At 40.6% G+C, this 25,792-nt stretch overlaps 1 protein-coding gene across 2 annotated transcripts in view; it reads right to left on the reverse strand.

The window, feature by feature from the left end:
• Positions 1 to 25,792, reverse strand: part of GPR158 (G protein-coupled receptor 158) — a 189,031-nt gene that overhangs the window by 39,193 nt on the left and 124,046 nt on the right. For both annotated transcript variants that reach the window (XM_030503477.1, XM_030503471.1), the window contains exon 6: positions 15,903 to 16,012. In XM_030503477.1, coding sequence (XP_030359337.1) covers positions 15,903 to 16,012 — 110 coding nt within the window. The remainder of the gene's footprint in view (positions 1 to 15,902; positions 16,013 to 25,792) is intronic.

Consider the following 25,792-nt stretch of genomic DNA (forward strand, 5'->3'; position numbering starts at 1 on the left):
CAGGTCCTCGATGAATGATGCAAGGACCTGGTGGCAAATGACACAGAAAGGACTGAAATACTCAGTGCTGTCTTTGCCTCAATCTTTACTAGTAGGACTTGCTTTCAGGAATCTCAGGTCCCCAAGACCAGTGGGAAGTCTAGAGCAAGGAAGATTTAACCTTGATGGAGAAGAATCAGGTCAGGGAACACTTAAGTGAACTCAATATACTGAAGTCCATGCATGAGTCATGACAAGATTTGTCCAATGTCATTGTGAGGCCACGCTCAATAGTCTTTGAAAGGTCACAGTGATCGGGGGAGGTTACTATTGACTGGAAGAAAGCAAATGTCACTCTGATCTTCAAGAAAGGCAAGAAGGAGGATTCCAGGAACTACAGGCTGGTCAAACTCATCTCAATCCTTGGGAATGTAACAAAAATAAATCTTTTTGGAAACCTTTTCCAAACACACGAAGGACAAGGTGACTGGGAGTAGTCAGCATGGATTTATGAAGATGAAATCATGCCTGACTGACCTGGTCTTCTGCAAGAAGATGACTGGCTTGCTGAGGGAAGAGCAATGGATATTGTTTATCCTGACTCAGAAAGACTTTTGACACTGTTTTCTATAAAATCCTCATAGACAAGCTGATGAAATAAAGGTGAGATAAAGGACAGCGAGCTGGACTGAAAACTGGCTGAACTGCCTGGCTTGGAGGGTTGTGGATTAGCGGCAAGAAGTTCAGTTGGATGCCAGTCACTAGTTGCGGTCACCAAGAGTCAATACTGCAGCCAACACTGTCTAACCTCTTCATTGACAGCCTGGACAATGGAGCAGAGTACACCCTCAGGAAGTTTGGAGATGGTACAAAACTGGGAGGAGTGCCTGAGAGACCGGATGGTTTTGCTGCCATTCAGGAGGATCAAAACAGGCTGGAGAAATGATCAAGCAGGAATCTCAAAGTTCAGCAATGGAAAATGCCAAGTCCTTCAGCTGGGCAAGAATAATCCCATGCAGCAGTACATGCTGGGGGCTGACTGGCTGGAAAGTGGCTTTGTAGAACACAACTTGGGGATAGTGTTGGACACCAAATTCACTGTGAGCCAGCAATGTACCTTGTGGAAAAGGTGGCCAGCAGCCTCGTGGCTGAGTATATCTGAGTACTCAGCCTGAGGCAGAGTATATCTAGCAAGTTGAGGGAGATGGTCCTATCCCTCTACTCAGCATTGTTGAGGCCACATCTGGAGTGCTGTGTTGCCACACCTGGAGTGCTGTGTCCAGTTCTGGGCTCCCTGGTACAAGACAGACACGGACATACTGGAGCTAAGCCCAGTGGAGGGCCACAAAGGTTATTAAAGGACTTGAGCATCTCCCATAAGGGAAGAGGCTTAGAGGGCTGTTCAGCCTGGAGAAGAGAAGGCTCAGGAAGAATCTTATTGATATATATAAATATCTGATGGAAGGGAGTAAAGAATATGGAGCCAGACCCTTCTCAGTGGTGCCCTGTGACAAGATAAGAGGCAATGGATGCAAAAAGAAATCCAAGAAATTCCATTTAAACATAAAAAACCCCTTTTTTGCTGTAATTGTTGTTAGACAATAGAATAGGTTGCCAAAAGAGATTGTGGATCTTCATCCCTGGAGAAATTCAGAACCTGACTGTACATGGCTCTGAGCATCCTATCTGGCTGAGCCTGCTCTGAGCAATTAGGTGGGACTATATGATCTCCAGAGGTCCTTGCCAACCTCGACTCTTCTGATTCTGTAATCTTTGTGTAGTCAGTATACAAATGTACAGATAGATGGAAAAAAATGTATTTTCTTAGTTTCTGAAACAAGCTTTTTATTCACACCTTAAATCTTAAGATTTAATACTCTTCAGAAGTATATTAGCATTAGAAGTATAGTTACCTTTAGAAGCTCTTTTCTGTAACTTCCATGGAACTTCCATGAACTTCCTCAGAGCTTTGACTGAATATTCCATAAAGTATCACAGATTCTGCTCTCAGGGGCCCACTTCACTTTTATTTCCCAAATTATTACTAGACAACATTGTCACCCATTTTAATGAAGGCAGTAATGAAATACTCATACTCCCCTGCAAGGTTATATATATCAATGCAACATAAAACTTCAACAAATAAATGAAACATTCTGTTCATTTGTCATTCTGCAATAAAAAAAAAAAAAAAAAAAGTCAATTGCAAGAAAAATTAACTCTCATCTTCTGTGTTTCCTGTCATATTGCACAGGAAGAAATAGCCTTATCTGATAAGCTGAACTCTGAAAAATGTTGATTTTTATGTTCATGATAAAATAATAAAAAAAAGAGACAATTTAAGGTCAAAGGTTTAGTTGTCATTGGTTCTAAGCCAATATATAAAAACAAGGAAAATGTGTCTATTTAAAGATAAATGGAATTAGAATTATTCTGCTGCTCTGAAGGAGCATTAAGCAAGCGTAAGGGAGAGCTGATCTGAATGCCACAATCCTCAAGAAGAAAGAGGTTTATTGCTATGAGATGGATGAAACACTCAGAGGTTCTCACTGAAATCAAATGTAAAAGACCTAAAAGATGCAAACCCAGGCAATCTACCCACTTGCAGCAATGAGACCCTACTGACAACAAAATGGATGAACAGAATGAGAGGAAAATGCAATAAGCTTGAAGCTCCATAAAACCTGCAAAGATGAAGCAAGGATGAAGAGTCCCAGCTCCACTCTGAGGTCACACACAGAGTAGAAAAGTGTTGATAGCCATTTTTTTAAGAGGTGTTGTTTAAACAGAAATATTTCAATCAGAGAGACATCAAACAGTGCTAAGAACTGCTGTGGCAACGACCTTCCTTCACAACCCAAAGAAACAAATGCGGGAAAAAGGAGGAATTAATAAGACTCTTTTGTTATTAATAGTCAGATATTGCCCCAATTCAGACTTGGTGACGTCCATGCAACAAGAACTAATCACACAAGAAAAAGATTTGGACTTGTAAATCTAGCAAGCAGCTTAAATGTGATGTTTCATATAGCATGAAGACAAAACCAAAACAAATTAGCCCAGTCTAGGTGAACATGAAGATAAAAGGGAACAGAAAACATGGCTTGTTTTGATTGAAAATAGTCTTGAGATACATAACTTTTTTTCTGTATTCTATGTGACAACTCTTGCAAATGGCATTGATGATGCTGACTTTGCATGCTAATGCAGATGCATGATGACAGACCTGAGGCTTTCCAGGGTACAGCATGTAGCCAGCTCTTCATACATCAGAGCCTGCAAGGGCTTCATCCAGGCTGCAACAAGCTAAGGAGCAGCTAAGCTTAAATGCTCACTGCCTCTGAGAAGGTAGCTACAAAACCCATCTCACTAATTTTGATCTCCAGTATCTTCAAGAGTCACTTGTTGCTCTGACAAACTAGCAAGGGAATAGGTAATTTTGGTTCTCCAGAAGGAAAATGAAGACTAGATAAAAGTATAACCTGGCCCCTGTAAGGCTACAATAAAAGAAAGAATGTGAAAGAAACATGTGGATGCCCTAACAAGGGAAAACCTGGAGGACATGGACTAGACCAAATGCTGAGGCATCTGTGCAATACCATCATCTTCAGCAGGCATTTCAGGATATGGCGGAGAGATGCTGTATTAGAATAAAGCACACCAGTATCAGGACTGGAAGCACCATGACTTTGTTAGTGAGGTGCGTACCTCAACTCTTTGTTAAGAGTTAGGGTTTTTTGCTCAAGTTGGCCTCAAGTTGTTCCAGAGGAGTCTTAGATTTTAGGTTTTAGGAAAATTTTTTTCACTGGAAGGGTTGTAAAATATTTGAAGAGGCTGCCCAGGGAAGTGGTTGAGTCACCATCCCTGGAGGTATTTAAAAGACATGTAGATGTGGCACTTGGGAAAATGGTTTAGTGGTGAACCTGGCAGTGTTAGGTTTATGGTTGGTCTCAATGATTTTAAGGGTCTTTTCCAACCTAAATGATTCTATGACTGGCACACTGTTGAAGGGCTCTACTGCTTTCAGGCATCTGCATTACACTGTACCTTGTGGGAGAAAATCAAGTGTCAGCACTTGTTTGGTACTTCTGCACCATGCTTCAGTGCATGGCAAATGCCCACTGGGGGCATGCCTAAATTTTCAGTCAGGAAGACAAAACCTAAGTGTGATTTTGGTACAGAAAGAACTCTAGAACAGTCATCAAAGGGTCTAGGTATCTTTGACGAGAGCTAGGGGCTCTGGGCAAAGATAAACGAATACCAATATCAGAATGCCACATGAGAGAAACAGCAAGCACACGAACAAAGTTCAAAGAGGAGTATAAACAGGCAGTGGCTATCACCATCATGTTTCCCCCAAATAAGAAAAGGATATGAAAACACATAGAATGATCAATAAGGATTTCGTGTCTTGCCTGTATCAGTGATCCTGATGGTTCAGCTGCACAGCAAATGTGAATGCAAATCCCAATGAAGAATGTGAAAAACAGTACAAGTTTGTTCATGGGGCTTCCAGCCCTGAGGTTTTGACATAGGAAGCCAACAAATTGAACTGAGTGCCAGCCAACATTTCTGAGGGACACTGACAAAGTTTTCTTGAAAGAGACTAAGCCACAGAGAAAACTGAACATTGCACAATATATGTCCTTGCAAAACCCTACATTCTAGTAGGTTCAAACAGTAAAATGGTCAATGTGTCTTTTTTATGCGTATAATAGGGTTTTATTCATCAGAGCCCAATGCTAGCTGATACTCACCAGAAGCCATCAGTTGCTACTTCTAAGAAGAGTTTGACAGTCAACACATATAGGGTTTCCAGAGCAATACACAGGCTATTTTCTGAACAGCCAAAGTATGATTTTCAAATTGAATAAAAACTTGGAAGAGATTTCGTCATTGCAGCCACATTCTCTAAAGCATCTGAAAAAGTGCAGAGGAGCAAAGTCCAGAGCTGGATTATGTTAATCCGATTTAAAAGAAGAAAAAAGCCTCTCCGGTCCAAGATAGAAGGCAGACTTACTGCTGCGGAAAGATCCCACATAAAGTAATTAAGGCTATTACTAAGGCATAGCTAGGACTGTAATTCCAGCCCTTTCATTAGTTTCAAGGGTCTCAGCACTCTATGGAGTTTTGTTCATGGCCAATGAGAGTGATTTCTGAGGTGCTAGAGAAATATGTCAGAAGGAATAGATGACAGTCATTTATGCATGGAAGGAAACCATAGGACAGCTAGAAAAAACATGGTTTAATAAAAAATTATTTCAAATATAATGTTTAATACACAACTTTATAGAACAAAACAAACAGTAGCATGAAAAAAGTCCTAAAAGCTTGTCACATGTCAAAACTAGAAAGACAAGCAAAAGAACAGAAGATCTGAAAAAATATGCACACAAATTTGATTGCAACATCTGGAAATAAACAGTTTGCAAATTGTGAACCTTATTTCAGTGAGACAATGGTACCAAACAATTCCACACTTACACATATAAATTCTCTTTCTACTACACCTGATGAAACTGCCATGGTACCTTCTGTCACTGGCCCTTGTTTAGAGGCCATGAATTTATGTAGTTGGAACTGAAGTATGATTTCAGACATGTAATGCCAACTTCCATTATTCACAACTGAATAGTAGAAAATGATGACAAAGTAATGCTGAAAAACATATCGGAGAAAGACCCTGCTTCACCTACAGCAACAAGGCAGCACCAATGAATCCCTGGTTGATGCTGCCTAACTTTTTTTTTATAATAGAAAAATGAAAACAAGAACTGCAGTCTGCACTGCTGAAAACTGATGCCAGAGTGAGAGGTGCTTAATGGATATACGAAATGATAGGAAAGGAGAAACAAAAAGCTTAGGAAGATTTGTGGTCACAAGAGTGGCTGCCGCTTCCCAACAAATCTGTGCAAGCCAATGCTTGAGGCAGAGGCTGCCCAAAGCAGGGGCTTTACCACCAGCAGCCCTATACTCACACAAACTTGAAATCTTCCCTAAGCAGACGTGGGAGGAACAGGAGGCATCTCCCTGAAATCCCAGCAATGGCAAGAAAGATTGTTTTGCTCAAGAAGATTCAGAGAAGTAATAGATGTTGCTGTTGCAGAGGCCAAGTGCAGAACATGGCTCCACCAGGACGACTGTGCTGCTATGAACTGGCAGAGCACAACTGGTGGTGATGGCTGCGAGGAGACTCAGAGGCCCTTGAGTAACTCAGCGCTGCCAACTAATTTAATTCTTACATTAGGAATAGGCACTCAACAGTCTACCCTGATTATTAACCACTAATATTTTTAGATTTGCCCAGAAACAGAGGCTCCAGCTTGAACCCTATACAACTAACTGTAATTATGTAGAGAGGCTCACATTTGGACATGAAAGAGGTAGGACGCACATCAAAAAAATTAAAACTCAGCTGCATGTAAAACCTGCCAGTGCACTGTACTGCAATGCTCTGGAACAGCAAAAGAGTTTTAATTTTTAATAAAAATATTCTGTGGTAATTTTTAATTGAAAATATTACAGATTAGGTCTGAAAGGAATTGCGTGGTACTTGCAACTGAATTAATAAATACTGAAGCTTTCTTCAGGACCTACTATCTATGGATTGCTTCTATGGATTCCTGAGCCTCAAGCAGCTAAGGCAACACTGCCTTAGCCTTTCCAGCTCAGATCATGGATCTAATACATTGCATGTAAAATTCTTAGAGCACCTTGGGCATCTTCAGAAAAGCATATATGAGGATAACTCACCAATGTACAGACTGGTACAATGCTGCCAAGCTTTATCCCTGTGTATGTTACAGTATGCCAACACACTATTTTATGTCACCAGTGGTTGGTTACCACTGGTCAGATAAAGACTCGATTTTTCAAAAACGTAATGGCAATTTTTGGCCATCACAATAACCCAGAAAAGAGGAACTAATATCTGATAATATTTGTCCCAGGCACCAGTTTTCCCAGCCCTAAAGATCTGCATTAGGGTAAAAGATCAGGACTGATTTCAAAGCTGCTGGCGTATCCCACTAAACAGTACAAAGATAAATACATCATTTCACTTTATAAATATGCTTAATTTCTCAATAGACCCATAGTAACATGAATGCTATAATTTCTATTGTATGTTCGTAAAATAAAGGCCAAATATAGGACTAACCATTAAATTATATAGCTTGATCAGTTGAAGATCATTACATTTTTCTATAGAAACTCCTGTAATTTGTAGTAGTATTTAACCTTAGAATATCTTTCAAGAAGGGATTCAGTCTTGATCTGAAAGCAGCACAAAAAATTCCTCATGTCTCCTGTTAGTTTTTTCTCAACAGCTAAGCACCCCTCTGAGAAGAATTTGTGCCAGATTGCTCATTTGAATTTCCTCGGCTTTGGCTTCCAGCTACCAGATATTATTAAACCTCAGTCCAATAGATTAAAGAGTCTTTTGTGACTACTTTTTCTCTCCCTGCTTGTTTATACACCACCCAAGAAGTCAGTGCTCAGTCTTTTTGCTGATCTAAAAAACAGATCAGGTTTCACAGTATCAAGCACTTTTCCCAGCCCTCAAATACTTTCTAAACCACATCCACCTATTGCAAACCTCCTTTAAGAATGCATCTGAGGAACAGGACATAATGCATTTGTATTAGTCTCAAAGATGTTACCTCTTTGGTAACATCTTTGGACATGGAGTACACAATAAAGAATCTCCATACCAAAATAATTGAGAAGGATGCCATGATCAAGGTCCTTCAGCAATGGTCACAGAAGGACCCTGGGAAAGTCGACAGTGCAAGCCTGCAACCGGCTCGGTCCATCCCCTCCATTGCTGCTGCTATGGGTGTGCATTCACGCCAGACCTCGCTCACCAGCAACTGACCCTGACTTCCTTCCGATCATCCCCCCAACAAAGAACGAATTTTGAGGAAACCAGACGAACTCAGCAGTGCCCAGACGAGTTTGGCGGTGTCATCAGCAGGCAACAGCCCAACACTACACACCTTCCCTCCTGCCCTGAAAGACTGTTACAAGAGATGGAGCCTGACGTCATGGACTGGATGAATTCAGCAATTTTATAGGGATTGGTCCATGGACTAAGGAATGATATCTCTCTCTTTGTGTGTGGGTGTGAGTGTGTATATATATATATATGAGACAAAAGTGATGGTATACCCAAAAAAATGTGGGATCTGAGCATGACGTGAATGGTATGGAATAAGGAGTGGATATTGTCCTGGGTTCAGGTATAGCAGTCATTTTTTCTCCTTCTTAGCAGCTGGTGCAGTGCTGTGTTTTTGACTTTCAGCCTAGGAACAACGCTGATAACACCGATGTTTTTAGTTGTTGCTAAGTAATGTTTACTCCGACCAAGGACTTTCTCAGTCTCATGCTCTGCCAGGGAGGAGGGGAAGCTGGGAGGAGCAGAGATGGGACACCTGACCCAAACTGGCCAAAGGGGTATTCCATACCATGGCACATCATACCCAGTATGCAAACCGGAGGCAGTTGTATCCTCTCCCCTCACTATTTCCCTTATCATTATTATCATTGGTGGTAGCAGTAGTGGTTTTGTATTATACTTTAGTTACTGGACTGCTCTTATCTCAACCCGTGGGAGTTAAATTCTTCCGATTCTCCTCCCCATCCCTCCAGGAGCGGGGGGAGGAAAAAGAAGGGGGAGTGAGCGAGCGGCTGCATGGTTCCGAGTTACCGGCTGGGCTCAAACCACGACACTGCTGCAAAATCAATCTCTATTGATAACCTCTAAAACTCCTATTCTTCTCAATTTTGTGTCTTTAACTCGTCCCTAACTATGATCTGTCTCTTGGCTGCATTCAAGTGTATCTCTTTAACTAAGCCCAAGTTGCCAAGCAATAAAGATTACTTTTCATTACTATCCTTTCTGAAACAAAACTTACCGTTTCACCAAGCTTTGCATTATCCTCAAATTTTATGATTAATCATTTTGTGCTTGGTTCTTCATTGGAACTGAAAATACTAAATAGTATCAGGCTTCCTCCTGACCCTTCACAGTAGCCCACCAGAAGCCTCCCCTCCCATCATGATTTTGCACTGACAATCAGCATATGTGATCTGCAGATCTCTGCTTCCACTTAACTCTGATCAGCCCCTGTGTGAGTCATATACTTAACTCCTGCTTCACACTCCTCCACAAATAGCCTGTAACTCATGTATTGCAGTGCAATGCCTGGTTCCTCTTTCATGCCATAATCCCACCCAGCTGGGCAGCAGATACCGTGTTCAACTAACCAATTCTGCCCTTCCAAAATAATGAGGAACCCCTGCCAGTCTGTACAGCTACATTACTTGTATTGCAAGTGCATGTGCAAAGATGCTGCTGCTGTACCACGGCACGAAGTTTTGCTACTTGAGTGGGTCCTGAGCTTGAACAAAGTCTCTGAGAGGATGGGTTCCAGCTCCAGTTCTGAAGCCCTTCTGCTATCATGTAATCTGATGAGCAAATCCAGTCCTTTCTCCCATTATCTGCCATGGTGCTCTTGCATGCCACCAAAAGACATCTGAAAGGTCTTGTAATTCCTGTGGATCATTGCAAAGGGCCTTCCAACCCACGGCTGTTTTTTTTCCCTAATTATGACAGCAATATAATTTAATATTAAAGCCCCAGATACTTTCTTTACCTTCTCTTTGAACTTTCCCAGCCAAACTCGGTCTACTACGACAAAGCAAAATGCGTGCTATATTAAGGCGATTTAAAAAAGCAGCCCTTGGAACTGTACAGCTCTATCTACAATATTTTATATAAATTAAATATTAATAGGAATATGTATGAGAATATTTTCAGGATCACTGTACTCTAATAATCTTACATACTTTGTGTGCTGCTGATTTTTTTTGCTTAAAGATAATGTTTATTAGTCCCAATTCTACACTGTGCTCCATCAAGATTAATTCTGCACTGAGTGTCTTCATAACAGCTGTGCTACATTTTATTAGCGTATACATATAAAAGTAGCTATTTTATTCAGAAATATGAAACAGAACCATTATGCTGTCTAGTTAAGGCTAGTTCTTGCTTGAGAATGGCAGGGATACAAAAGACTAAATAAGATTTTAATAACGCAGATTTTAAAAGGAAAAAGCCACAATAAAGCAGAATGTGACTCTTATTTAATCTAGAAGAACTACAAAAATGAGAATGCCATCTTCAATGTGCATCATACAGGAATGCTATATGGAATTTACTAACCTCTCTAAGTTGTTATCTAAAGCCCTGGGGTTTTTCGTATGCTACAAAAATAAATAAACAAACTAGCAAAGGTTGGCTGCAGGCAAGAGAAATGAATTACACTCAGGAAATTAATTAGGTTAAAACATATTAACAAGAAAACAGATTTTTCCATGACCTGTCTAATCAGTGAAACTTTGTTCGTTATGAACTCCTACTGTATGTGCACAAAACACTTTTTCAGCAAATCCAACTCTCTTCCTCACTAAACTGTACCTCCCAGCCTTTCGCTCTGCTCCAAGCCCTTAAAGCCTCCATTTCTCTGCCATTTCCCCCAGCATCCAGGCACGAAGTACAGTGTGGAAGCCACCAGCAGCACGTGCCCACTGACCACCCAGGAACACCAGGCAGAGAGGAACCTGCTGACACTGTGGGTTTCAGCAGGAACCTTTGCATGGTCTGTTTTCTGCCCCAACACTGTTTTTCTCAAAGCTTTGTAGAACCAGTGTGTACAACCTGCTATTCAGTGCTATCTTTGAAGTCTCTTCATCAGAAAGAAGCATCAGTGATGCAAGCTTCAAATAATGCAAATGACATAGGAACGCATTAATATTTTCCATGTACTGCTCTCGTTGTTTGAACAAAGATGGATAAATGTGCTACATGTGGAAAAAGCAGTGGAAAAGGACAGGGATGCCCTGCTCTCATGTAACACTTACTTTTTCCAAATTAAATTAAATTAATAATAAATACCAAAAGTACCCGATGCCTTTCTTTGTTCTCCATGTCTCTCTTAGCTGGCTCTAGGTACCTCCCTTTCATCTGAGTCATCAGGACAAGAAAATGAAGCTGATGATAGTGACGTGACAGTAATGAAGGAAGGCTCTTTTTTAATCTTCAGTTTCTGCACTGCTGCTGGCTCTGATATTCAAAGCAGTGTCATGAAGCTCTCACACAAACACAAATTGAAGAGAAGAGGCACAACAAGGAGCTACAGCTGCAGGAGCATCAGAGGCATGGAGCTCCAGCAGCCCACAGCAAAACGTATATGGCTGTGAGCCCTTCTCTGCCAAGCACTGGAAAATTTGGAACCTTCTTGAGATAATTTTCCTTGCAGAAGAGAAAGTGGCAGTACAAAACACGTATCTTGTCAGTGCAGGATGCTTATTTTCTAAAGTCCAGCTGCCCTTCTTTCTGAAGCCGGAATGATAACACGCAGTGCTCTGGCAATAATGTTCAGCCAAGGGTTCAGACTGGGCGTCTCTCCCCTCTCCAGAAAAAAAGTCTTCATGCCTTCATCTGCCTCTCTGCAGGGATCTGCACAGACTTGCATACCAGACACAGCACTTACTGCTTCTCTGATGGCAGCTTCGTGCCTGACCACATACCCCTTCCCTTCTCCTGCTTAAGGCGACGTAGCCAGAAACCAGGGAAACAGCACATCGAACCTCCTGCTATGATGGTGCATGGAAGATACAGAAACATGGTGTCACTGAGCTTTTTCTGTATTATCAGGAATTAAAGTTAATAAAGAAACTTGAGATCACACCTTTGTTACATAACTGCACAAAACTAACATGAGTTTTTCTCTGTATTAACTGTTAATTCAAACCCAATTCCTAGAGAAAGCCATCTTGGAGTCAATACTAACTCAGGTTGCAGCCTGCGCACTTTCAGCAGGAGAGGGGAAATCATTCAGTTAGAGGAAGTCCCACAAATCCCTCAGAAAGAGAGTCAGATAAATCATCTGTACCTTCTTTCCCTCCCCTAGCTACAAGAGGAGGTTATGCCATGACCTCCTCTTTCATGTTCTCACCATCAATGCAGACCTCTACCCAAGTGCTTCGAGAAGCAAACTGACATCTTGGATTTCTCTGCTAGCATCAGTCTCCTCTTCTGTAAGATACTGAACTGTGACACAGAGAATCACAGACTCTTTTGGGTTGGAAAAGACCCTTAAGATCACCAAGTTCAACCTCAAACCTAACACTACCAAGACAACCACTAAATCATGGCCACCACTAAGTCATATGTCCACCACTGCACACTACCCACACTGGTCTTCTCATCCTTTCTTTATCACCTACAAAGATCTGTAGAAAGGGCCACTACTTGCTCCGACTGTTCCAGATGGCAAGGCACAGCAATGTAATCTTAGCATAGCATTTAGAAGAAGTGCAGAATTGCCTCACAGTGTTAAGATCTTGTCCTCCCACTAACACGCCCATCCCACCATCACTACTTAGAAAAAAGCCATTGTATGTCATTGTCTTGTTTTCCATATCTGGAGCATTATGTTCTCCATACCTTCTCATTCTCCTCACTTCCCCACTTTCCTCTGTTTCTCCTAGTAATATAAGAAATGGAGACTCCCACAAACTAATGACCCTGTTCTTGGGTTTCATTCTCCTAAAATGTCTGTAAGCTGTCCTCTGTATACACACACACATATACATATGTCTGTATGCATAAACCTATAGCTTTCTTCCTTTCTTACGCTTTAACCCAGAGTTAAGGATTTTGTATTAATCCTGACACCAATATGGCAGAAGTTCACAAAATACTGAAAATAATGAGATAATTCCATAAAATACAGTGCTCATAAAAGGACACAAAGAGTCTTCAGAAATATACTGAAAGATGCAACATCAACAGCTCTTTTAAAACTAAAAGGTTAAATCTGAAACATCATTATTCCTTCAGAGAATTATTTTGAAAAATTCATTGTTGAGAAAAGTATTTTTATGTTCACAGGTCTACAGCTGTATGTCTTAAATTAAGCTCATTTCCTTACCCTCAACCTTCCACCCCCATAAACATCAGCTCATTATTTTAAAAACGCACAATGAATAAGAAAGAGGCAATTTAAGATGAGGCACTGTAGAAACTGACTGTGACAGGTGTTGAAAGAATGAATCAGTACGACTTCCCTGTTCTTTTACTCTTCCTTAAGCATCTGCTTTTAGCTACTTTTCTGATTTCTCCTTGATGCTTGACCATAACAAAACCTCAGACACCTCCTTGGGAAGTGGGAAGCTATGGGGGAAAAAAGCCACAAAGAAAACAAATATTTCTAGTGCCTCCTACCTGGCTTTGCATAACTTTCACATTCCAGTGCTACTCAAAGCACCTCATTTGTTGAGAAATACAGCTTTAGACTTTCTAGTTACCCTTAATAGTCACTTTTACACAGGACTGGTTTTCCCATTAAGCTTAGAAAAATCATAAGTTCCTTGCTAGCAATCAGTTCTTCCCCCAGGCAAGACACAGGCTACCTGCAGGTGGGAACCAGTGCTTGTCATGAGTATTTGTGGTGCCTGCAGTTAGCCATTCTTCAACCCTGCAATGACTGTGCATTAAATTAGACTGCCAAAAATTCTACCACATTTCTATTAGCATCGTATTATTCCTAATTAGCATAATTGTTACAAGTATATGTAATAAAACATATCATCTAACTTGACTCAGTCTTTTGCAAGGTGCTCTCCTGGACTGAAATACTAAGTACTAAAAAGACCACGATATAAAGAATGTAGGAGACGAATGGTCAGGATACCCTGATGGAAAACAAAGATAGATTCCTAGAGAAAATAATTCTAGATTCATATACTAAATAGTTGGGGTTTTTTCCTCTTCATTCTTCGCAAAGAAATACAGAATTACTCAGGTTGGAATTACCTTACAAGGTCATCCATGCTCACAGCAGGCTTGACGCTGAATCTAGACCAGTTGCTCGAGGCTTTATCCAGTTGGGTCTTGACAACCTCCAAGTATGGAAATTCACAACCTCATAGGCAACCAGCTCCACTGCCTAATTACCCTAATAGCAAAAATGTTTCCCCTAACCCTGGCGCTAATTTATGTTGTATAAAGTTGAAATCTCCCTTTTCAATTTGTCATCATCTTTTGTTCTCCCAATACACACTGATGTAAAGAGCATGGCTCCACCTTCTCAGTAACGTCCTTGTAGGTGTCAGATAGCTGCTCCCAGGTCACTCAAACACCATCTCTTCTCCAGGCTGAACAAGCCCTGTTCCCTCAACCTCTCCTTCCAGGGCAAGTGCTCCAAGCCCTGAACGTCTTGATGACATTTCAGTGAACTCACTCAAGTTCATTGATGTCTTGGGAGAGTCTAAAACTGGACCCAGAATTGCAGATATGGTCAAAGGCTTGCTGAGTAAAGTTGAATGATCACTTCCCCCAGCCTTCTGGCTGCTGTCCTGTTAATACAGTCCAGTCTGCTGCTAGCCTTCATTGTTTTGTGCTGATCAAGGATAAGGATGTAGTTCATTCTTGGTTTCCTATTCAATCTTTGTCATGTTTGCTGACCCTGTCAGCAGAGGTGCCAAGTAACACCAAACAGCTGAATAAGCAAAGCAGAAGTGCAAGATTTTCTGCCCAGTTTTGCAGCCTGTCCTCACCTCATACAAACAGAAGATCAACTGCCCTGTCAGGATATTACTTCCTCACATCATGTAAAATCATATAAACAACCTCTTAGGGTAGCAGAACTGCAATGACAACGTGAGCCTTCCATAGTCTTAGGCTGTTTCTCTATATATCTGAGCTATAGATAACAAACGATACAAGCAAAGTCATCAGTTCTGTTATCTCTTTTCTATAGTGCCCTAGTTGTTACTCTTTTTGCATCAGAAATTGATCATTCCAGAAAATACCACGAGGGTGTAGGATTTTCTGGATGGATTTCAATGCAAAGATGTGGCCAGACATAGTATTATACAGTCAGAGTTAACCGGCCAACACGTACACTTCTAACCAGGGACACAAATAAAAGAGAGCTGCAAGAAGAGGCTCTATTTCAATGGGAAAGTAGGGTTTTCCACCAAAAATGTGACATGCCAATAGTGCAACATAAACCACAAGATATTCTCAGTCCTCATTCAGTTTACTAGCATAATATCAAACCTTGTCTTTCGAACATGCCAACACAGTAATGAAACTAAGATGAACAAGCCTACTTTGTCCGAGATGTCCAAGTACCAATATATACACACTGCAGATCTCTTTGCTCCAATAAGAATACTTACAGAATGTATCAGTAATTTTTTGCACTGAAGTTTAAAGAAGAAAAAACATTAAGATTTTATCCAGCAGACCCAGAAAAGGCTTCAATTTTTAAGGGGACTGTAGAAGTGGGACTTGAAGTTGGGTCTGTGAATTGCATGTGAATGCACTGCCCAGAACTTCTGTGGAACCCAGAACTTCCCACACATTTTTGCTGACAGGCACTGATATTTGTAAGCACATAGCCTATCTGCTGTGATTGCCTGAAGCAATCAGCCCTTGACTTATGAGCCATAAGAAAACATAGTAAGTATATACACCATTCTGTATTGTTTTACCCACCGTTGCTGTATCTAAACACCTCTCTATGAACACTTTACAAAGAAACTTTTGAATAGTCTACAAACACCTCTGTATTTCCTGTGTTCAAGGAACATACATTCACCTCGTGTGAAAAGGGGTTCTTGTACAATTTCACAGCTGATGTATAGATTCTTCATCGAATCCTGTCTGCATTCACAGTTCTCTACTGGGATTAGTGGCATATAATTTGAGCAATCATGAGGAGAAATGCACAGTGGTTTTAAAAATCAGAAACGGCGCTTGTTTATGATAATATTTGCAGCTCTTCCATCTACGTACCCACACAGATTGCACATACTCCCACAGAGATGGAAATTAATATGCGAAATACCTGTGCAGTTTGAGCGTCACAGTTCCATAAACAGTAGCAAAGCCCAGAAGACGAACCCATCTTAGGAGAACACAGCGAAATACACTTGGCTCAAAATACAAAATGACAACCTATAGAACAGAAAGATAGAGAGAGCTTCAGTACTGTTTTAATGAGAAAGTAGTTCTTCATTCAAATGCAGAATAGTTGCAAAACAGGACAGCAGACATATTTCAGCTCATACTGCTGTATATTTAGATTTTCTAGTAAAGTGGCGGGAGGATCAGATCAACCAGCTGGCACAGTTCTAGGCACTAACTCCTTTTGAAGGGAGCTGGCAAAAGCCCTATGACAGACTGTGAAGTGACAACACTTTAAAATGTAATTCCACTGACTTTTCTTAACTGAGTGAAAACATATATCCAGAGAAGAGGATAGACCAGACAAGGACATTTTCCTTAAGCTATTCCAGTAATACGCAGCTGGCCTAATTCTGGTTCGATGGACTGTATTTACTAGGTTACACTTCAAAGTCATTACTTCTAATAAACTAGCAAAATGACAGCTAGCCATTTTCCTCTACCTACTATTCTGATACACTAAAAATGATTGCACTAGCCTCTCTCTGTCCCAAACCCCCAAATCTCGATGTCATATTTGACCTTTTCTTACTCTTTCCCATATATTTTCCCTCAGCTATACCAAATCTCCCTATGCATCACCACCTGCTTAATGAAAATAACCTATTTGTTCACTTATGGATTTATCTAATCACAACAACAGAAAGGTCCTACTGGCCTTTTGCTCCATCTACCAATTACCATGCATGAGAAAAACGCTCAATAAACAATAACATAAAGCTACTTCTGCAGGTATGGTGCTTATAAAAGCATCATTCACAAGTAAAATGTCACCCTTATCTAAATCAGGGCTACTCAAATAGTGGACTTGGTCATGATCTGAACCTGATGTCCATTTCTTCTCATTACAACAGATGTTTTTCCTGGTGTCCAGACGGATCACCCCACGTTTCTTCCCACTGTGGTTCAGCCACACTAGGAACCTGCAGTCCCAGGGATTTGGTTGTACACTGCCTTTAGCCCACCTGAAGACCCTGCTTGGTCCAGCAAAGCCAGATTCGGTGCATCCCACCTGTCTGACTAGAACATGGTAAAATGACCCAAAGCACCATAGTATAAGTTAATTGGATAATCCTGGTCTAGAGAAAGAAAGCACTGAAACATTTCAGGCCATCTGCCACAGCTTCATTTAGAGTCAGTACATTCTGGCAGTAGAGGTAGTATTGTGCCTACCGGCTGCCACATGATATTATTTTCCTAAGTAAATGCTTTCCTATGTGGGAATTCAAGCCCAGGATATTGGCCAAAAGCCCAGGACTATGTCCTTTGGGTGACACAGACATATTTAGGAGAGTGGGGGCAAAAATGGCAGACATGTGGGCTGAGATAGAAAAAGCTGTTGTGCTTCGTTGGCATGTTTTTTTCACAGCAGAATCAATCTATTTCTTAAAAAAATATGGTTTGTTGAAGCAAACCATGGTGCAAAATTTAATCTGCTTTTTTTCACTGTTATTGGACTGACATGTTTCAAGACAGACATTTTCTGGGAATCTGACAAATTCTGCATGTAGGGAAGGCAACAGAATGCAGCAAAAGGCCCACTTCTCTTTGGAAAATCAGCTGGAAAACCAAAATGCATCCACACACACATGAACATGCTTATCTAAATAGAGCAGATAGCAAGAAGTTTCTCAGAAGGACCTGAATGATGCAATGACCTCTTATCCTAATATTATACACATTAGGATAATTGCAGAACCAGAGCAAAGCCTGTAGCAGTAACCCACCTCCTGAGGTTTGCCAGGGGGTGGAAAACACCCTGTTTAATCTTTGATTCTTCCAAACTAGAAAAACCATGTAAAAAAAACCCTAGCACACAGAGACTCTGAACATGCCAAAGCTGATGTGAAAGCAGAATTTTTCATATTATTGAAATGGGTAGGTCTGCAAACTCTCCTGGCAAAGAATTTTCTGAACAAGGGCAACAGCTCTCTTTGCCATGCAATCTGACACAGCAATTTTATCTGCAGTTGCTTGCTGAAATATTAACTGCTTCTGCCTAGAAAATCTCACTGATTTGCATTGAACCATTTGTATGAGCAGCTGAGGCATTTGGCTAGCTATCAACCAAGAAAACACCACTTCGAATGCAGCATGGTGTGAGCGGACATGTGGCAGCTCACCGTGAAGGCTGCAGAGGCAAGGCTCTGTTGGTGAAAACTGTTCTCATTTTCTTGTTTGAATTATAGACAAATTTTAACTACTACTTTGCCTAGTGGTTAAGTACATTGTAGAAGTAAAACTTGATTCAAGTTGATCCCCTTTTGGGTCTTCCTGTGTTTAGACAATGGAGAATAGTTACTATAGTACCATAGAATGGTTTGGGTTGGAAGGGACCTCAAAGATCACCTAGTTCCAACCCCCCCACTAAAGATTACAAACCCCTCCCACCCAAGGGTCAACACCCATTTCGACCTATTTTTCCGTAACCTGCATATTACAGTCTGCTCTGGCAGGGCCCATTACAAAATGGTCCAACATGGACCAAGGTTTTGAACAGGAAGAATTGCGACACTTTTGCTTGCTTTTTAGGTTTTCCAGAAGGTTACTCTAAGAATACGTTATTCTTAGGGCTTGCCGGGATGTTCAGGTGACTGCCCTCTCTACACTCTTGTCAGCATTAAGGCACAACTTTTAAATTGAATAATCTTTAATAGATTGGAGCCAAGGGGCTACAGAAACACTGCCCTGGAAGCTCAGCTCAACAAAAGCCATGCTCAAGTTTTTCATCTTGCTAGAATCACATTCTTGTAAAGAAAATGTATCTGGTGAAAAGTATGGCTGCTACCCTCCATCCCTCACTCTCCCTTGCTAAAAAGACAACAAAAAAAGAAACATAACACGGAGAATCATAGAGTGGTTATGGTTGGAAGGGACCTTAAAGATCATCTAGTTCCCACCACCCTGCAATGTGCAGGGATATCTTCCACCAGACCAGGTTGCTCAAAGTCCCGTCCAACCTGGGCTTGAACACTTCCAGGGATGGGGCAGCCACAGCTTCTCTGGGCAACCTGTGCCAGTGCCTCACCACCCTTACAGTGAAGAATTTTTTCCTCATGTCTAATGTAACTCTCCCCTCTTTCAGTTTAAAGCCATTCCCACTTGTCCTACCACTACATGCCCTTGTAAAAAACCCCAAACCAGGTTTCTTGTTAGGCCCCCTTCAAGCACGGGAAGCTGCTCTAAGGTCTCCCCAGAGCCTTCTCTTCTCCAGGCTGAACAAGCCCAACTCTCTCAGCCTGTCTTCATAGGAGAAGTGCTCCAGGCCTCTGATCATTTTTGTAGCCCTTCTCTGGACTTGCTTGAGAAGGTCCATATTCCTCTTGTGTTGGGGGCACCAAAGCTGAATGCAGTACTACAGGTAGGGTGCCCTCGAAGAAGAAGTCTTGGTTTTGTTTTGTATCAGCCTGTTCTACCTTCTGGTTATCAAAACCCTATTCTCTACTGTTATTCTCAGATAAAGGCTTTCCTTAAAGTGACAGACAATACGCAGCAAAGGGTTGATGAGTTCCAAGCTAGGAGCGTAGGATGAGCACAGGATTCACCCACTCTTGTTCTGCTCTCAGCAGAACAAGGGAATCCCTCTGCAGTTCTAAAAGACTACTCTGCCCACCAAAAATCTGACAATCATTCTTTTCCCCTTTTTGCTTTTATAATGCACTAGACCATGACAGCCGCATAAATCTCATTAAAAATGCTCAGAGGTTTTGCTGATGGAAGTCACAAAACCTATTTACTGTGCATAAGGAAATGTGATATCCTCTGTTTCACTAGATCCTGAAATCCATTTAAATACTAGACATCAGTTTCTGTTCGTTAAACACCAAAGAGCTGGGGAAAAAATGGCTGGAAACCAGCAGAGAAGTCAAACAGTGCCTGTTCATATTGCAGCTACTGCAGCTGTGCATGAGACTTCATAAACAGTGGCTCGTCTTTGTCATTTGGACAAATGCATTTAGATGTTTGCTTTTAACCTCAATGTATTTTAAGCTATTATTACCCTTGCCAAAACACTTTCCCAGTAGTCACGCCACCACTTGTGGAGTCAGAGATGAAAAGACTTTCTAAGGTCATCAGCTAACTGTCAAGTATGTTTAGAGCTGGAGAATTACGGACATGGAAGAGAGACTTTGCTTGCTGACACAGCGATCAGCCAGCTCAGTTATCAGCTGACACAATGAACAGATGCACATGCTCTCTAAAGACAACAGCTAAAGTTGATGCAGGCACCTTGCCCACTACAGCAAATCTTTGTTATCAGGACAGGTAGGACAGTAAAAGTGCAAAGAGAACTAACATTTAACAATTTAATGTTCAAAAGCATAAAAGACATTGTCCTGACAAGAAATGAGCAAATAACGAGTTTTACAGCCTCAGTGCCACTGCTCCTTAAAAGATATACAACATTTAGAGAGGTTCTTTATAAGAAAAAAAAAACTAGCACAACTTTATCAAACTATCAGAGCTCTGTGATGTGAACAGTGAGCAATACTTCCATGCAATACAAAATCCTCTTTGTTTTCCAGATTAACTGTGCTGTGCGCATTATAACACAATAAATTTTGCCCTTCAGCTTGTGCACAAGATCCAGGTGAAAATATTTTAAATAAAAATGCACAGTTGTCCAAGGTGCACTGACTGGGATTCAGTCTGCCTAAATCAGGCATATAATTTCTACCTACATTGTAGGGGTGTAGTAAATCAGGCCTACTAATTTAAGTTCCACAGGCAGCCCATGGATAAAGGCAGGTACCTTGAAGGACCTTGAAGAAGTTTAGGACTTCAGCTACTTGAACAGTATCTTTGCCTAAAAGCTTCATATAATCATCGCCACTGACTAGAAAGGTACTTCAGCACTTATTTTAGGGAAGTCCCTTCACTATATGTCAATTAATAATCTGCATTAGGAAGATAAGACAAAAACTCTGTAGCCAGCTCTAACAATTTTCTAATGTAAGATAAGTTGCTTTTAACTTCAATTCTTAAGCCATAGAAGTCACATGAATAGATCCAATCCTCATTTTCTTTTTCAATCATCAAATTTCTACACTCCATGTTGAGAGGGAATGGGCAATGCTATAATGTCTCAAAAGATCAGTAGTCAAACAACAAATCTTTTTAAAAATACATGGAATTGTCATGTAAAATTTTGAGCAGGACCTTAACTCACATAGCTGCAAAGCATTCACTTTTGAACTCTTCTTATTTTTGTCCTCAGTTGCAGAATCATAGAAAGGTTTGGGTTGGAAGGGACCTTTAAAGATCATCTAGTTCCTAGTGCTGTGGGCAGGGATGTTACACATGTTAGATACATGGAAATGAGATTCAGAGCTTAGAATCTGAGCATCAGAATTCTCTGTTTATGGGTCTGAAGTGGAAGTCACCTACACTAGACAAAAGAGATGCAAAAGTAATACTTTTTTTCTCATTTTCAAATAACCAAATTTCTCTTAAAACTGTGCCCCATTAACCCAGAAAGCTTTACAGGAAAACTACTTTTTTATTTAACTTAACAATTTGCTGCATAGTTCAATGCGACACAGCCATTTAAGATAATGCCTTTTGGGCTAATTCCATTAACGAGTATCTAGGAGATACTGTGAAGAGATACATCCGATCTGTTCCACTGCCCAACACCATCTGCCCTTGCCTGGCTGCAATAGCTGTCTTGGGCTGTCTCTAGGCAATTCTGCTATGGAACAAGCCATCAGATGCTTCTTCTTGGTACCCTGCTGTGCTTCGAGATGGGCAGTTGTCGATATTTCAGTAGTTTCTTTCAACATATAAAATATCCTCTAGGGTAACCTAGTACATCAAGTCACCTATTAATGATTCAATCCCAATACTGAGAAGGGATTTCCTGCAACAGAGATGCTGTTTGCAATATTAGATAAGCTTGCCATCCAAACTCATAACAGTCTGGCACTATGCTTTCTAGAAAAGGAACCAATCCACTTGCATATGGGCACACTGCCATCCTAACAGATGGGCATGAATAGAGGGATTCATGAGCCTGTGTACACTGCGGGTACCACATACCACTGTTCGAAACGTGACTCACAGCTCAGAGCAGCTGCTTAAATATTAGTGAATGCACAACTCATTATCCACTCCTGTACCATCAACAAATATTTCCGGTGCAACTACACAAAACATTTTAGACATATCGTAACAGTTGAATACATACTTAGGCTAATTACATAAGGACACTTCCTTCCATCTCCATCCCATTTTTTTAAACCACATGTGCTTTCTAAGCCATAACATTTTATTCTAATAGACCTGTGGACACACAGTACCACCAAACCCTGTCATCCTTGAAAATCTCACAATTTTCAAGCAGAGCTGTGCTGGATCATTAGCTCAATGCCCCTATGAAGCACACAGTTGCTGCAGGAAGCCACAGTAACTATTCAGTAGGTTTTATTCTTGCCTTTGGATTGGAACTAAACCAGCTCCTCAGTACACAGCATTTAAGGCTCTCTGCTGCTGGGGGCAATGCGTTTCAGATGTATGGCAAAGTCAAAATAATTAGAGCCGTTTAAGATCTTTTGGGTTTCTTCATAGAAGACCAGTTTTTTCCTAGCCACCCACAGAAAGTCCAGCTTGAAATTCTGAAAACCTTCTTTTCCCTCCCACTATACTTTCAACTGTGGCTAGGTTTTCTTCATTGCCTGCCTTAAAATAAACATTAAGCCTCTGGCTGTGTTTCAGCTAAGACACGTCTTGCCTGTAAAGTCTTTTGGGATACCATGACATAGTATATGTGCATAACTACCAGGAGCGGTGTAAGATACAGGGAGAAACTTCTAGAACTGGATTCATCAGAATGCTTTGCTATCAAAGTTTTATTACACTTTGGATTCATCCCCATCAGGCACTAACAGCAGATCTTTAAAGCTCTTTATGGAACATATATTTTACAGTGGAGCTCATTTAATATCCTGAGAGATTTATCTCGCGAGTAAGCAAACAGAACCTTCAAGATCATTCTGGTTTTATACAAGACTGCATATTTAGGATCGCTTTTTATTGATATGTCTTTGATTATGCTAATACTTGACAGGGCACCTCTGAATAGGTTATTTTGAGGAAAATGAATGTCCATGTGACTTCCAAGATGGCGCCATGTCTTTCCTTCAATTTGAAGAGAAAAAGTGGTATGTCACAGATCCTAACAGCTCTGGAAATATTCATTTGTAAGTGACTTGAACACATGGCCTGAAAATCCACTTATTTGCCATAAATTCTAGCCTCTAGTTTGTTACCAATGATTCAGCTTCATTGTTCCTATTTACATTGGCCTAACGAATAGCATTTTCAAGAAATACAAAGCTAACACATAATCCACAATATCTCTAAGAAGAGACATGCTTGTACTCAGTAAACAGATTTGTTCACAACAGATGAACAAGATAAACTTGTTATGCCCAACAAGGTGCGCACATTAGAGAAGTGTATTCTGGGTTTTCCTAATAATGGCACTTCCTTAGTTTATGAGAGACATCAGTTGATGCCCTGGCTGCATCAGTTATAAACGCTAAGGGTTGCAGGGTTCCCCAAGGGTGAACTCACAACCAGCGAGAGAAAGGGGATACAAAGAAAGACAACACACTATGTCTGTATTCTCTTTGGGGAAAGAAAAGTGTTATGAACTAGTACTATCAAAAGGACTGGACCTCTGCCCCCACGCAGCTGCAGGAACCATCTGGGGAATTGAGGAGAAACAGAAATTACCTTGAAACCAAACTAAATCAAGAGACGGGTTATGACATACCTTCTCTGTATCTGTCCCCAAACACAGAAATTAATGCCTAGCTTTTCACTGTAATAGAACTTATTCTATTTATCTTTAACTGTAGACTTCTCAAATACAAAGAGAGATTTCAGTGGTACTGGCTCAGGGAGTGGTGATCTTAAAACAGTAAAGCATGGTCATTCAGAAAGTATTAGGTCTCTCAGCCTAAGGGGCTATAGGCATTGAGCTGCTGGCAGTGGCAAATCCAATTTCTTGGGGGCACATATTTGCCCAGAAAAGGTGCCTTCCTGACCATTGTGAGTTACTGGATGCTTCAACAGTCAACTGAATGTCCTAGTTTACCTACTTCATATGTGAAGAAAAAAAACCAAAACGAAAACCAAACCAAAATAACCCCTTTCTTATTGGATGCACTTCTATAATGTTTTCCTAACAAAGATGTGACCACCAAATAAGCAGCAAGAGAAACATGAGCTGAAACATCTCTAATCAAAAAGATAAGACATCCATTCAACCCAGTGACTTGCCAAATACTTGACATATTTTAACAGGGTTAAGAATATGCTAGTTTCGTTTTACGAGTAAGTGCACTATGCAGTACAATATTTTATTAAAAAAAGGAAAATCTAACAATTCATTTTAAGACCATGTCTGTGATTTGAAGAAAAAGGAACCTTTTAAAAACATTATGGCAGTCTATATTAAAATAAATCTTGCAAGAGCTGAAGCTAAATCAAGGCATAATAGACTAAATTATTCAGAGCAACTTGTCAAGTATACTTAATGCAAGACACAAGTCATAAAACAGACTCTCACAGATGTCTGCATTTCATTACAAAATGGCTGAAATCCCTACAAACATACAGTGCGGAAAAGGGATTTTGTGGAGTATTTTCAAACAGTGACTTCTACCTGGGAAAAGAAAACGTGCAGCTATTTAGAGTTCCAAAAATACCTTATCTTCTCATCTCAATCTAACCAAGCCAATGAAGTATTTAATACCAAGTTTGTGAGAAAAAAACTACCTGATGGTTCCAGGAATACCTCTTTCCTGGCTGCATGCTCTCCCTGAACTACACGTTGGGCAGATTCAGGGGCTAAGGTAGGAATTTTATTGACATAAACTTTTAAAATGGTTACTTGGAAAAGATAATAGGTACAAAAAGTCTTTGAAATACCGTGTTAAACCACAGCAAAGCGCAGGACAGAACTGGCTGTTACCCTCTGCAGGAAAGTTTTTGTCAATATTTGTTTTGACAACTACTGATTTAGAAAATCTCGTTACACAAAATATCAGCTGAACATCTCAGTCCAGCCGCTGCTTATTAGTTTACTGCAGACATCACTGCCGGAACTATTGACTTTTCATTTTCAGCTTATATACCTGTAGCAACCACAGCAGCGGGGACAAGCCAAGGGCCACAGTGCGACAAACCTCCAGCAGAAGTGGTGGGAACACTCCACCTCTTCATGTTCCCAAGTAAAGAACAGATGCCGGTCTGGGAAATCTGCTTTAGGTAAACTGAAGCTATCAGCTTCAGTAGAGGTAATTGGGTGAATTGTGAAAATGAGCAACATACTCTGATGACATGATCATGGTCCCATTGGACTTAAATCTATATTAACACTATTAAGCAAATGTCTTTAACATAATTAATTAATTATAGGTAATTAACAAAGTCCAAAAGAAACCAGCCACAGCTTCAATCTCAAAATTCACTCCATAGTAAAAACTATAGAAATAGGAAAGAAACAATTTCTCTTCCTACTGTTTTTCTTATATTTCTCACAGCATGCGGATATGAACATTGTTGCCTTCCAAAAAAATTGTGGACAGTTGGCTTGGGTAAGAGGGACAGAGTGCTCATGATCTTTGGTTCTAGTCAAAAGGAAAAAAAATGTTTTATATAAGTCCAGGCAAGAAAAATACTTACGCGCTGTTGAACAGATACTGAGAAATTATTATGACTGAGAAATTAAAACAAACTTAGCAAAACAAGTTTCTATATTCA

This window comes from Strigops habroptila, chromosome 1 (assembly GCF_004027225.2).
Source record: "Strigops habroptila isolate Jane chromosome 1, bStrHab1.2.pri, whole genome shotgun sequence".
Lineage (NCBI taxonomy): Eukaryota > Metazoa > Chordata > Aves > Psittaciformes > Psittacidae > Strigops > Strigops habroptila.